Raw genomic sequence first — 12,649 nt, 5'->3', positions numbered from 1 at the left:
TATTTGCTATACCAATTTTTGTTACATAAAAGAAAACAAGTATTAATAATGTACAAATCAGGTAACAAATGTTTTATTTTGAAAAGTACTTTATTCTTATTTATGATAATAATATATAAAAATATCTCATGTTATTTAAGAATTAATTGATTGTAGACAATCTTGCGCATCTTAACAGAGCATTAAAAATATCAATGAACCCACATCAATACAATAATGGAAACCGCTTCAAATATTTCTCTTTAGAAGAAAAGTAACTAGAAGTGTATGGTCCAGAAGTAGATTTACGTTGTTGGACTTTATAACTTGTACTGCAATATAAACTTGTACACAGTATAGGAATAAAATACTGGCCTCTCACCGGTTCCCGTTCAAATTTATGATATATCATTTGTTTCCACCATCGAATGCCACTACACTTATGAAATACTTCTATTTGCAATTGTGAATCTAAAAGTTTTAGTTCCTTAATTTAGGCGAAACATTAGACTTATTCTACATCCCGATGTTAGTCTATTCGTAACTTTGTGTAGCATAAACCATTCTAAACTGATGATGAGGACATACATGTCATTATATGTCGATTATAAACAAATATTAAATAAGATGAAAAAACGAGTGTGCTTTAGACCACACAACTGAAGTAAAACTTATGAAACGTAACTCTCTATCTCCACTAACTTATCACCCTCGCAACTTCCGTTCGCCTCGCCCGATCACACTTTTCGTAACGCTCTATTCACGTATGCACCAGCTTACTCCCCAAGTCAAGTGTGCGCAAAGAAGTTTTACTTCAAAAATACTTTTCAACAAGGGGACATTACATTTCTCTGCTAATCTACTCCAATATATATATCTTTTTAGTATAACATAATATAGTATATATTATATTATTATATGTTGATATTAAAAAAAAAGAAAAATTATTTCGTATAATTATTATCTGAAATTCTAAATAAGAAATTTTTAATAAAACGGAAGTCATGTTATTATTTTAAAAAAATACAAGAAAAGCCTCTTAGATACATAACTTAAGTTTAAATGTTCTTTGACTAGTGTTTTATTATCTTTTTGATAGAAAAGGCAATACATTTTATTGATTGGCACATTTCTGAATATTTAAATAAAATTTAAGTAAACAAAAAATAATTACACTCAAAATATACAAAAAAGAATATTTCATAATATAACATTAGAATATTATTAAAATAGTATATTGTCAAGCACGATTTTTTTTTTAAATTTCATTATATAAATAAAAACGTCGTATATTATTAGAAGTCAATAATTTTAAAGCCGATTAAAATATTATGAGGAGCGAAATTAAAACTTATTAACAATAAAAATATAAAGAAAAAAAAAATTAAATTACAAAGTAAACCATTGTACCCACGAAACTAATTTGTACAATTGTACATATATACTTCCTTCTTTACTATCCTTGTAATGAGGATATAGAATTTTCTTCGAAGTATTACAATTTGTAAGTATCGAATGATAGTCAAAGACTTTACGACTAACTATACCGTCACAGTTAGTAATTTTAAAATCTTTCGTGAAACAGATACGTATTTCGGATAAATAGCTCTCCCCATTTTCCTTCTTACATTCTATAGCGGGATCGACTCCAAGCTTTGCTTTGATAGCATTATTGATCTCAACTACGGAGTACGCATTCGTACTCGACGGCACTATATTTCCAGATTGCAGTATATTATTCATTGAAAACTTCTGCAACCAATCTATGCCGAGACTGAAATATTTTAATTCCGAATTAAGAGGTTCTAAGACTGCAGCACAAGTTCCGTGTTTATTCCATTCGTGAGCCCAAAGAGAGTAAAGTGATGTCCCTGCAAATTTATAATTATAATTATTATTTATGATTAATTTATTGCACACCAACACACCATCGCTTTGGTGTAGCGGTTCCATGGTCACATTTTATTGGTGATTCTGGTTTCGATTTCAGCTCGGGATGGATGCAAATATTGTTTTTCGGTTTGGATAACTGTCTTTATGGGTTATTAAAATACTGTATGTGAATATTATTATTATATTAATAATAATATACACATACATTATTAATAATAATATACACATACATAAAGACAAAAGGGAAAAGAAATTTAATTTATAAATTTTATTTTATTGAATTGAAATTCTTTTTTTTATTCATTTTTTGGTCGTACCAACTAAAAAACACTTTGCTGAAGATCATGACATGATCAAATGCATAGATTACGATTCTATTACGGACATACAGACAAACATTCATTTTTAAATGTATATCGACAATAATAATAATCAATAATAATAATTTAATCTATATGAAAAAAGCAAATAGACTTTCAGATTATTATTTAAGAGAGATAATTATGATTATTACATATTGTACTTATAATGATTTAAAATTAAATTTTATCACAATTTTACTGGAATAAGTATATACCGGATATCTATTAAGTGAAGTAAAAAATTTCATCACTGATATGAATCCTTTGTCACAATTAAATGATTATCTAGATTGTTAAGCAAGGATTGAAGTAACTGTAACTATTATTTTGAAGTGAATATTTTCATTGTACTTCTTCATTGCATATTTATCAGCACTATAAATTTCTTTGCTAATACTATCTAATTTATCTTAAAGGCCAGTTTGACGGGTTGTGGATTAAGTTTATTCCGCAAACGAGTTAAAAATAGACTTTAATAGCAAGAAGTAGAATAGGCAATTAGGACCATTTCTACTCAATTAATAAAGTGCAACTTAAAGGTTCAATTTTGAAAATAGAAACGTCCCATAAATAGTGGAATTCATTGGTAAAAAAGTCATCAAATAGAGAAATCCATAACTGGTAAAAAAGCCCTTAGTTTATCATTATTAATGAAATATTAATTCAACATCATTACAAAGGGCCATTATTACACTATTGCTAATTTTAGTAGTTGTTAAAGTATTTACATTCATTTGTTCTTACCTCCAAAAATATTAATCCAGACCTGGTTAAGCTGAATTTCAATAGGCCTTATTTTCTCAGGGTCGAACAACCAAGTTCTATTGCAAAACGCTGGACCCATTGTGCCCAGCTTCGTAGGCCATATTCCGTGAATTGTCCAGGTATCGACATTCTTTGGCATTACACACGTATGAGTGGAATCATTTTTCTTCCACTCTTTACAAGCTGTTGCTGGCCATTGTTGGGTGAAGATAAGCAAATCGAACTCGGGTGTAGCCTGTGTTTTCCTTGTACTCGCGTAATGTAAGCTAGAATATAGGTTAATTGTTAGTATTTAATACACAAAATAAAAACACGTAAACTATATAACTTACCATGTTACGATGAAAAAAATAAATACGTATTTTATCTCCATCTTTAAACAGTTTGACTATAACGAACACATCGATAATATATGATTTTTTTAGATATTTACGAATTGCTGACAATAACAAGAAAAATATTTATGACGAGTTTGACAAGTGGAATGTACAGATTGGCAATGGCACAGATATTATCCGTTCATCGTAACTTGACGCGTAATCTGATTGGTAGCACTGAAATTTGCAGTGTTGCATGTGTTTATACGAAAAGCGATCCCGAAATGTAGGGACAAGTCTAAAGAACCGGAATAGCATGTACATATATCTACAAGTAAGGGCATTAATTTCGTAATTCACTGTTACTACGATTACTACTGACGTACTTTTAAGTATACACAAGACTTATTAAGTGTGTGAAACATAATTAAAAATTTAAGTAGTGATTAAACTAATTTATTCACAAGATTTCATTTCTTATTTACAATTCTTGCTATTTTATTAGTTTAACCTCTACTTAAATTTTTGGATTTTTCCCACAACTCGGTGATAGTGTACTCTTTAAAATTATTCATACATCACTAGGAGCATTCAGGATAAATTAAACAAAACAGGGTAAAAAATAACCACTTTAATAATAATTATGATCAATAAGGTGTAAAGGAATCATATCTTCTTCAATGTTGCTTGAATGCTCACTGTCACTATCACTTTCTTCACTACCAACCCACAATAAAAAGCGATCGCTTCCTTCGTCTATTATTTTATCTTTAAGTATGTAATCATCTTCAATTTTTATTACATGAGAGCACTGTTTTTTCCAAATATCATTGCTTATTGAGCCAAATGATTCTCGTATAAGTGATTCCACTTGATCATCCCTCTGGCCCACATTTTTTTCTGCAAACCGTCTCTTCATTACACTCCATACTAATTCGATCGGATTTAAATCTGCATGATATGGGGGCAGTCGTAAAACATCATGACCATGTAATTTTATTAATTCGTCGGCTTTATATATAGGCTCTGGTTTATTTTTTTTAATTAATTCATACAAAACATTTTTTGTCAAATTTGGTGAAAACAACAGCCCCTTGTTTTGAAGCCACTCTACCATATCTGCTTTGAGGCTTGTCATATTAGGGCTTTTATTTGTTTGCACAGTATGATATGGGGCATTGTCCATCACAATCACACATTTAGGTGGCAGGTTTGGTAAAACTTGTTTTTCCAGCCATTTTATAAAGTTATCGCTATTCATGTCGTCATGGTAGTCGGATGATTTTGTTTGCGATTTGAATAGCAGTAATGCTTTATTAATGAAGCCATCTGTAGTTCCTGCGTGTGCAATTATCCATCGCCTACCCATACCATAATCTCTGACCAATGCACCTTCTTCAGACTCTGACTGCCAACATTTTTGCACACTATATGACGAATGTATAAAAGTTTCGTCTAAATAAACTATAGTCCGCCCCTCTTCTCGGTATTTTTTAATTTCACTTAAATAATTAAATCGCCAGGTAGCTATATCTGTTCGCTCCACTAACATTTTTCGTTTTGATTGACACTTTTTATATTTATATCCAAGTTGTTTTAATATTTTCCATAGTGTAGTACGCCCACCTTCAAAATTTATTTCCTCTCGTAATTCGACAAGTAATTTGTTTAATGTAGGGATTTCTTTTCTTACAGCGTAAAATGACATAATTTTTTGTCGAATTGCACTAGCATCGAAGTCATCAATCTTGATCTTCTTATCGCGATTTGGTCGCGTCTTTCCTGGTGTCGTTACTTTTGACGGACCAGGCACACCCGAAACAGAACTGGACTCTCTTTCTTGTCTCAAAATCCTGGTCACAGTAGATTCGGATACATCTGTAATCATCAAAAAAAATAAATAATAATGCAATTTTATTTTACTAGATACTTAGTTTATAAAATTAGAATATTTTAGTAAAGCGACGTTTTAAGCATATTTGATTACTTACGAGTAATCAAATATGCTTAAAATGCAGATCACGACAAACTTAAATGAGCCTCGATTCAAGTTGGTAAATTACTTCCTTAAATAGGTACAAATAGGTTAGGTTATTATATTATTGTTAATTTTAGTATCATCTATGAAATGAGATTAAAGAAATTAATAAAAAAAATGTCTCGCCACTATGGGCTAATTATCTTTTTAACTGGTAACCCTATAAAACATACCGGTCATGGCGGCAACTCGGGCACGAACTTGTTGCAATGGAATAATCAGCTTGTTCTCAGTCTTTTCTTTCTCACAAAATGCGTAAACTTGAAGAATAGTTTGTCTTTTAACACTTTTTACCACCTTCGGCATTTTTAACACTCAGATTAACTTATTATAAACCAAAAGAGCACACAAACAGCAAGCTATCAAACTGAAAGTAAGATGGCGACTGAGGAAACAGTGCTACCAATTAGTCACGCGTCAAGTTACGATGAACGGACAATAGTTGAGATAATTTAAACCATGAGTATAGAGAAATAGTGGAGTGTGATTACACAGATTACTATAATAAATAAAAGTCCTTCTTTTTTTCGGTTAAACAATCGGTTACGGTTTTTAATAAGAATGTAGTGTTTTTTCAAAAAATTTATGGTCTATGCATGCTTTTGATTTACCCGTTGCGCAAAGGCGCATTATTAGTCTTATTATTGACCCTACGTTTCGTTCCAGATTTATTTGTTTGATGTCTATTCCGAGTTCCAGGCTCGTATCTGGGTAAAGCTTTAGATTAGGAAAAACCGAATTTCGGGACCGTGGGGGGGAACGCTACCCCTGGTACCACTGTCACACCTCAGAATCCCATGGTTATGGAGATATCCATGGTTAAAGTTTTGAGGTTAGAAGAAGAATTTCGTAAGTTAGAGGAACGCTTGGCTCCCTCCGCGCCTCCGCGGCATAAAAAAACACTCTAAGGGTAGGACAGACCAAGACCACGTGGACAGTGAGGTGCTCCGATTCGGTTTTGGGTATTTTTCGAATTTCTAAACCTATATTCTAGCACGCAATGTTACTTATTTTATTAGAATATTATGTCTGACGCGTTATTTTGTTTAAAAGTGTCGATTTTTCACACAATGCAAACAGTACGAGCTCAAAAGTATTATAATAGCTTTAAATTCTTCTTCTAACCTCAAAACTTTAACCATGGATATCTCCATAACCATGGGGTTTTGAGGTATGACTTTCTGTAAGTATTACTATACTCTGTGGGTGTGACAGTGTTACGTTGTATAGATTCCCCTACACCCTCCGCCCTCCACACCCAAAAACACCATAATTCGGTTTTTCTAATTCGGTTTTTCCTAGTCTAGATCTTAGCCCGTATCTGCATTATTCATATACACATTAGATAATTATTTAGTCATTTATTAAAACAGATGATTATATTTGTATTCCAGTCGATAATTGCTTTTACCAACATTAGGAATATCTAATGTGTAAGTTAAATATATTCATTTTATATAAAAAAAAATAGATATTTAATAATTCCACTTTCCATAAGAAACAGAACTTATTATAGAACCCATCAAGAACTTGCACCGTGTGAAGGATCACAGTGAACTTGCGCATTAGGAGCTTACACGTCGTCATTATCATTGCAGCGAGAAAACTGCACCGAAAATTTTATGAAAAAGGTCAAATGCGATACTTAAATTATGATTCAATTATTAAGCTATAATTTAAAAAGTTAATTATGTGTATGGTTTATTTATTTATTCACACTTTCGCACACCTCACATGATTGTTATTTAACAGAACATTTTTGAAAATTTCTCCAAGATAGTTTATTTTTGTAATTATCTACGTCAGTTTGTTAATGATTCAGGACGGTTCTATTATTATTATTATTGAGTTCTACCCAACCTCGGAGGTCCTGAAAATATAAGGAACAGAGATCATACTAGGGATGTTCGACAAAAACTCTCAACAGTTGTTGGTCTCATCTACAATCATAATTGTGTTTGCTCGCAAACGAAAATAATAACGACTTCAATTACATCGACAAGTAATACAACGAAGTCAGGAGGGTGACCCAAATAAAGTCTACGTCATAATAAGGCCTATTTTTTAAATTTCCTGCTTCATGATTTCAAATGGCCAACTTACATTAACGTTAGTAATGAACACGCACACTTTTACAAACATTGGTGGTTATACGAAAAATCGTTAAGTAAATGATCAAATTTAAAAGGGATAACAAGACAAGCGTCAGCTTCCGATTAAAATAAGAATTATCAAAATCAGTATACCCAGTGAAGAGTTATGCGGTATAATACAACGTAGGTTGACGAAAAATAGTCAATTAAATAAGCATTATAACATAATAGTTATACCCGTTAGTCTGCGTGGAATTTAACAAAAAAGTTATTGTTCAGTTCGCAGGGTTATAAAATAAATAAATTTCTAAAATAAAAATAGCCTAAGCTACTCCTGAATACAGCAGCTATCTGCCAGTGTAAGTCCCGTGAAAATCAGTCAAGCCGTGTAGGAGATTAGCAGTAAAAAACAGACAGACAGACAGACAAAAATTGAAATTTTTTTTAGTAAAAAGCGGTTATTTTAATATTACAAATAGGTACTCCAATTTTATTTATTCGTATAGATATAGATAACTGTAAAAGCACTTATTAGATCTCAAATATATATAAATGAGACATGATACGCACCACCTTTCGATTAAAACAAAAATTATCAAAATGAGTCCACCCAGTCAAAAGTTCTGAGGTAACATACATTTAAAAAAATACAATCCAATTGAGAACTGCTTCCAATTGCTTTTTTGGAAGTCGGTTAAAAAGTGATCAATATTTATTGATTCTCATAGCTTATATAATTAATGTTAATCAATAAAAAATAATCTGCAAATCGTGTATTCCAGTAGGGCTTAAGACAGTATAATTAAAAAAAAATCACATTAAACTTACAATACCGGTAATTTATGTGTTGATTATTATTTTACTAAGTAAAAAAAAAAAGAAACTCGTTAAGCTCTTTTTTACCCTTTGTCCCTTTATAGATGGAGTTCCAAATATAAGAACTTACTAAACTTGCATATTTGCGATGTTGTAATAAGAGCGAAAATTATTTTTCTTTTAATCACAATAATTTTATAACCTTGAAGTAATTACATTTTTAACCGACTTCCAAAAAAGGAGGAGGTTCTCAATTCGACTGTATTTTTTTTTTTTTTTTTTTATGTATGTTACATCAGAACTTTTGACCGGGTGGACCGATTTCGACAAATTTTGTTTTAATCGAAAGGTGGTGTGTGCCAATTGGTCCCATTTAAATTTATTTGAGATCTAACAACTACTTTTCGAGTTATATCTAATAATGCGTTTTTACTTGATGCTTTTTTCGTCGACCTACGTTGTATTATACCGCATAACTTTCTACTGTATGTACCGATTTTGATAATTCTTTTTTTGTTGGAAAGGGGATATCCCTAGTTTGGTACCGTGATAAGGAAACCAGGATCTGACGATGGGATCCCAGAGAAATCGAGGGAAACTTTCGAAAATCCGTAATAACTTTTTACTGGGTGTACCGATTTTCATAATTTTTAATTTAATCGAAAGCTGATGTTTATCATGTGGTCACATATAAATTTTATCGAGATCTGATAACTACTTTTTGAGTAATCTTTGATAACGCGTAGTTGCTTGGCTATTTTTTCGTCGATCTACGTTGTATTACTTGTCGATGTAATTGAAGTCGATTTTTTTTCGTTTGCGAGCAAACACAATTATTTATTAAAAGCTAAAAAAGCTTAAAAAAATATTTTCCTTGCGAAATTTAACAATGGTTGTCTATTTTAAAACATTTAGATAACAAATAATAATAAACTTGAAGTGTGTGGGTATAAAAAATTTGATATCTTTAAAAACGACCTTTTAAGACAACAGATAAGCATAAAAATAAATAATAATGTTCAACATTTATTTCAAGTTCATTAACTGTCTGCAAAAGAAAAATGGAAATAAAGCCCATCAAAATAAATAGTAATGACGAAATAATACGCTTTTCAAATTTTAAAGTTCAATAAATAATTAGAATATATTAAATAATTTTTTTTTAGTGAATCAAGCTAAAAATATTCATATATAATAAATAATTAGGAATTCCTCTAAGTACTTATAAGGTTCTATAAAAAAAGTTCTTTCGTTACGGAAAAAATATAATAGGTAAAAAAGGAAAAAGTCTTTTCCTATTTTTAACTGACGAAAAAACGGAGGAGGTTCTCAAGTCGACGCGTATATTTTTTTATATATGACCACGCATAACTTTTTACAGAATAGTCCGATTTTGATTTTTATTGGAAAGAGTATACCCCGAATTTGGTCCCATATAAATTTGAAAATAAAAATCCAACCCTAGGGGTAGAAAAACGGGGGATGGTTGATTGTTTACTCACTGATTGTAAGGTATGACCACGCAAATTTTTTACAGAATAGTCCGATTTTGATAATTCTTTTTTATTGTAGGCCTGCCCTTGTAGGTATATAAAGCCTGCTTTTTTTAAGTATTTATATTATACAACAAACAATGTTTAAAGAAGCATTATATGAAATTTAATAGCTCTCAAATTTATAGCTCTCGCTTACATTAATTGTTTGTTTGGCGCCGACTCAAAATTACTTTTTTTTAACCCATTTACGGGTGATATCCAGGACGCCCGGGTAGGCAGTCCTAGACCATATGTCGGCTTCAGCACTTGGGGGTGCAATATCGAGCAAACCCCTGCGGGAGCCTTCAGCTGCTTTAATTGGAGGGTCCCGGATCTGCAGGCAACAGGATCCCTCCAGCGACCGGCTAGCCTCGGTGAAAAGGCCAGACTTCTCCTCCAACTCAAAATTACATAGCTATACTTATATTAGTTTAAGAACTTGGTTAATTAAAAACTCAACTATTTACAAAAATATATACTTATATATAGTTTCATTACATTAAGAAGTTAGTTACTAACGTTAAATAAAAAAGGTGTATTATTTTTTGCTTTTCAGTTTTTTCTGCGGTTTCATTTTTTGTTAAAAAGTTTTTTTGTTAAAAAGTTGCAATAAAATCTTGTTGGTGGTATTTTTTCTAAGTAGCTGGTTTTGAAGCCATGAACATTTGATACTTTAAAATTAAAATTAAAAAGTAAAAAACAGTTTCCCGCCATTTTTCATTTGTTTTTCTGCCCGCCAAAATGGAATAATCCAACGAAGAAACACACAAATTAAATTTTAAAGTTTTTCTTTAAAATAGAAAAAATTGCGATGTAAGCCGTGAATAAAATTGTAACACAGACACACACACTAATAAAAAATTGGTTATATTGTTTTCGCTCTGGAAATAATGATGTCAAAGATGCATTCGCTCAGGGCGCCCAGTTACGGATAATAGTGATGACATTTTTGAAAAAGTGGAGCTAGATCGATATTTGAGTAATTACAATATAGATGAAGATCTGAGAATTAACTATAAAACAGTTTTGACCTATTTGAAAAGGCTGGCTATACAAAAAAGCTTGATATAAGAGTGGCACATGAACTAACTGAAAGACACCTAATGGACCATGTACTCATTTGCAAATCTCTCTTAAGACATAATTATATCGGACCATTTTTCGATTACCTACGATAAGAATGTACAAAAGAGATCGTGGTCAAAGGTCAGTCAAACTGCACAGACAATCGCGAAATGCGGGTTGACAAGCAATAAGGTAATGTTGAGTATATGGTAGGATTGGAAGGGCATTTTGGGGGAATGTGAGGAACGGGGTGTTGAGTTCCTCGTCCGCCATCTCAAACGGAGAATCCTCCTACCAGACGGGTGTTGTGTCTGGTGGCCCCCACAGTTGTTGTCGGGTTCTTGAATATATGTTAAATCTTCGGATAACTTAGATATCGCGATGTAGGATACGTCAGTTTTCTCTAGTTCGTATGTTGCGGCGATAGATGTCGCTACAGCAACATTCATTACGAGCTTTTACCTCCGGATAAAAACATCGAATACGACATCGACTCTCAACAGTTGTAATAGTCCCAAAATTTCTACAGCAACGGAACCTGTCACCTTGTGTATGCCACCTAGGAAATGGCGGCAAGCTATCGAACAAAATGGTTCATAAAGATTATACTTAATCAAAATAAATTTTGCAAAAATCTGACCTTGAATTTCTGTATAAAATACGAAAAAACTTTTTCCACGACCTAATATTTGTGAGTTTTTCTTAGAAACTATTAAAAAGTATCATCTATACATATAATAAAATGGTAGGAAAGTCAAAACTGTACATTGAATATTTTTTTAAAAGAATACTTGGCGTTTGATCTAAAATCGATACCGAAGCCAAAAATATAGTTTTTAGAATTTTTGTGTTTGTCTGTTTGTCTGTATGTATGTCCGGGATAAACTCAAGAAGTACCGCATGGATTTACTTCCGATTTGGCACGAATATTATTAAGAAGTCGGGTCAACATATATGCTACAAATTATCACGCTAATACCTACGAGGAACGAGCAGTGACCCTTTATTTCTTCAACGCATTTTGTAACAACGTGTAATCTAACGACGCATATTTAAATGTTGTTATTATATTAATAACCATGGTATAAGCTAGCTTCATACTATAAATAAAGACATTCTGTAGTATATTTAGTATCAGAATTGCACCCGTGCGAAGCCGGGGCGGGTCACTAGTAAATTAATATATATAGTTATTTATTACTGTTTTAGTTTAAATAAATGGACATGGGACCTATGTGTTGAAGGTATAGGTTATAGCGGTGATTAAGTAGTAACAATTGCCTCTTAATTACAGTTATACAAAAGATTTGTGAATCCTCTATAAATAATATGATTACCGGAAGTAAAATAGATTTTATAGGAGTCATCACCCCCATTATCGCATACAAACATTAGCAAGCTTTATAATCAGAAAAAATTGAAAATTAATTAAGCTTAACAAACAAGCTTTAATTAAAACTTCCATATGCACTATAATATGGAATAAATGCATATAATCTTAAACGCAAGAACATCCCCTACACAAACGTATGCCTTGTACCGTTCTCTCATTTACACTTTTTCCTCGCCGTCGCTCGCTTGGCCTAACTAACAAAAAATCATCGCGTGCGTTGCGATAGACTGATCATCGCATAGATGAATTATGAACAATGGACATATCCTGGTGTTTATGGTACAACTAGGAAGCACAGATAAAGATAAAACGGTGAACTTTTTATTATATTTTTAATTTCCGGTCATATAGCAGTTGATACTGCAATACGGCGTAACCAAAAGTGGCAAAAAA

General features: G+C 31.9%; 2 protein-coding genes across 2 annotated transcripts; both read right to left on the bottom strand.

Annotated features, from left to right (window-relative positions):
* Positions 1-1,299: 1,299 nt before the first annotated feature.
* Positions 1,300-3,481, bottom strand: LOC123655960 (ribonuclease Oy). Its single transcript, XM_045591697.1, has 3 exons — positions 3,332-3,481; positions 2,979-3,265; positions 1,300-1,850 (listed from the first exon to the last, which is right to left on the bottom strand). Exons 1-3 carry the CDS (start codon positions 3,370-3,372, stop codon positions 1,369-1,371), a joined length of 810 nt encoding a protein of 269 aa, XP_045447653.1. The 5' UTR covers positions 3,373-3,481; the 3' UTR covers positions 1,300-1,368.
* Positions 3,482-3,932: 451 nt separating this feature from the next.
* On the bottom strand, positions 3,933-5,763 carry LOC123655720. The gene is made up of 2 exons (XM_045591475.1): positions 5,528-5,763; positions 3,933-5,194 (listed from the first exon to the last, which is right to left on the bottom strand). Exons 1-2 carry the CDS (start codon positions 5,658-5,660, stop codon positions 3,948-3,950), a joined length of 1,380 nt encoding a protein of 459 aa, XP_045447431.1. The 5' UTR covers positions 5,661-5,763; the 3' UTR covers positions 3,933-3,947.
* Between the last annotated feature and the right edge of the window lie 6,886 nt (positions 5,764-12,649).

Source organism: Melitaea cinxia, chromosome 8 (genome assembly GCF_905220565.1).
Source record: "Melitaea cinxia chromosome 8, ilMelCinx1.1, whole genome shotgun sequence".
Taxonomy (NCBI): Eukaryota; Metazoa; Arthropoda; class Insecta; order Lepidoptera; family Nymphalidae; genus Melitaea; species Melitaea cinxia.
Note: the sequence above shows the minus strand (reverse complement) of the source record. Positions and strands in the feature narration are given on the sequence as shown.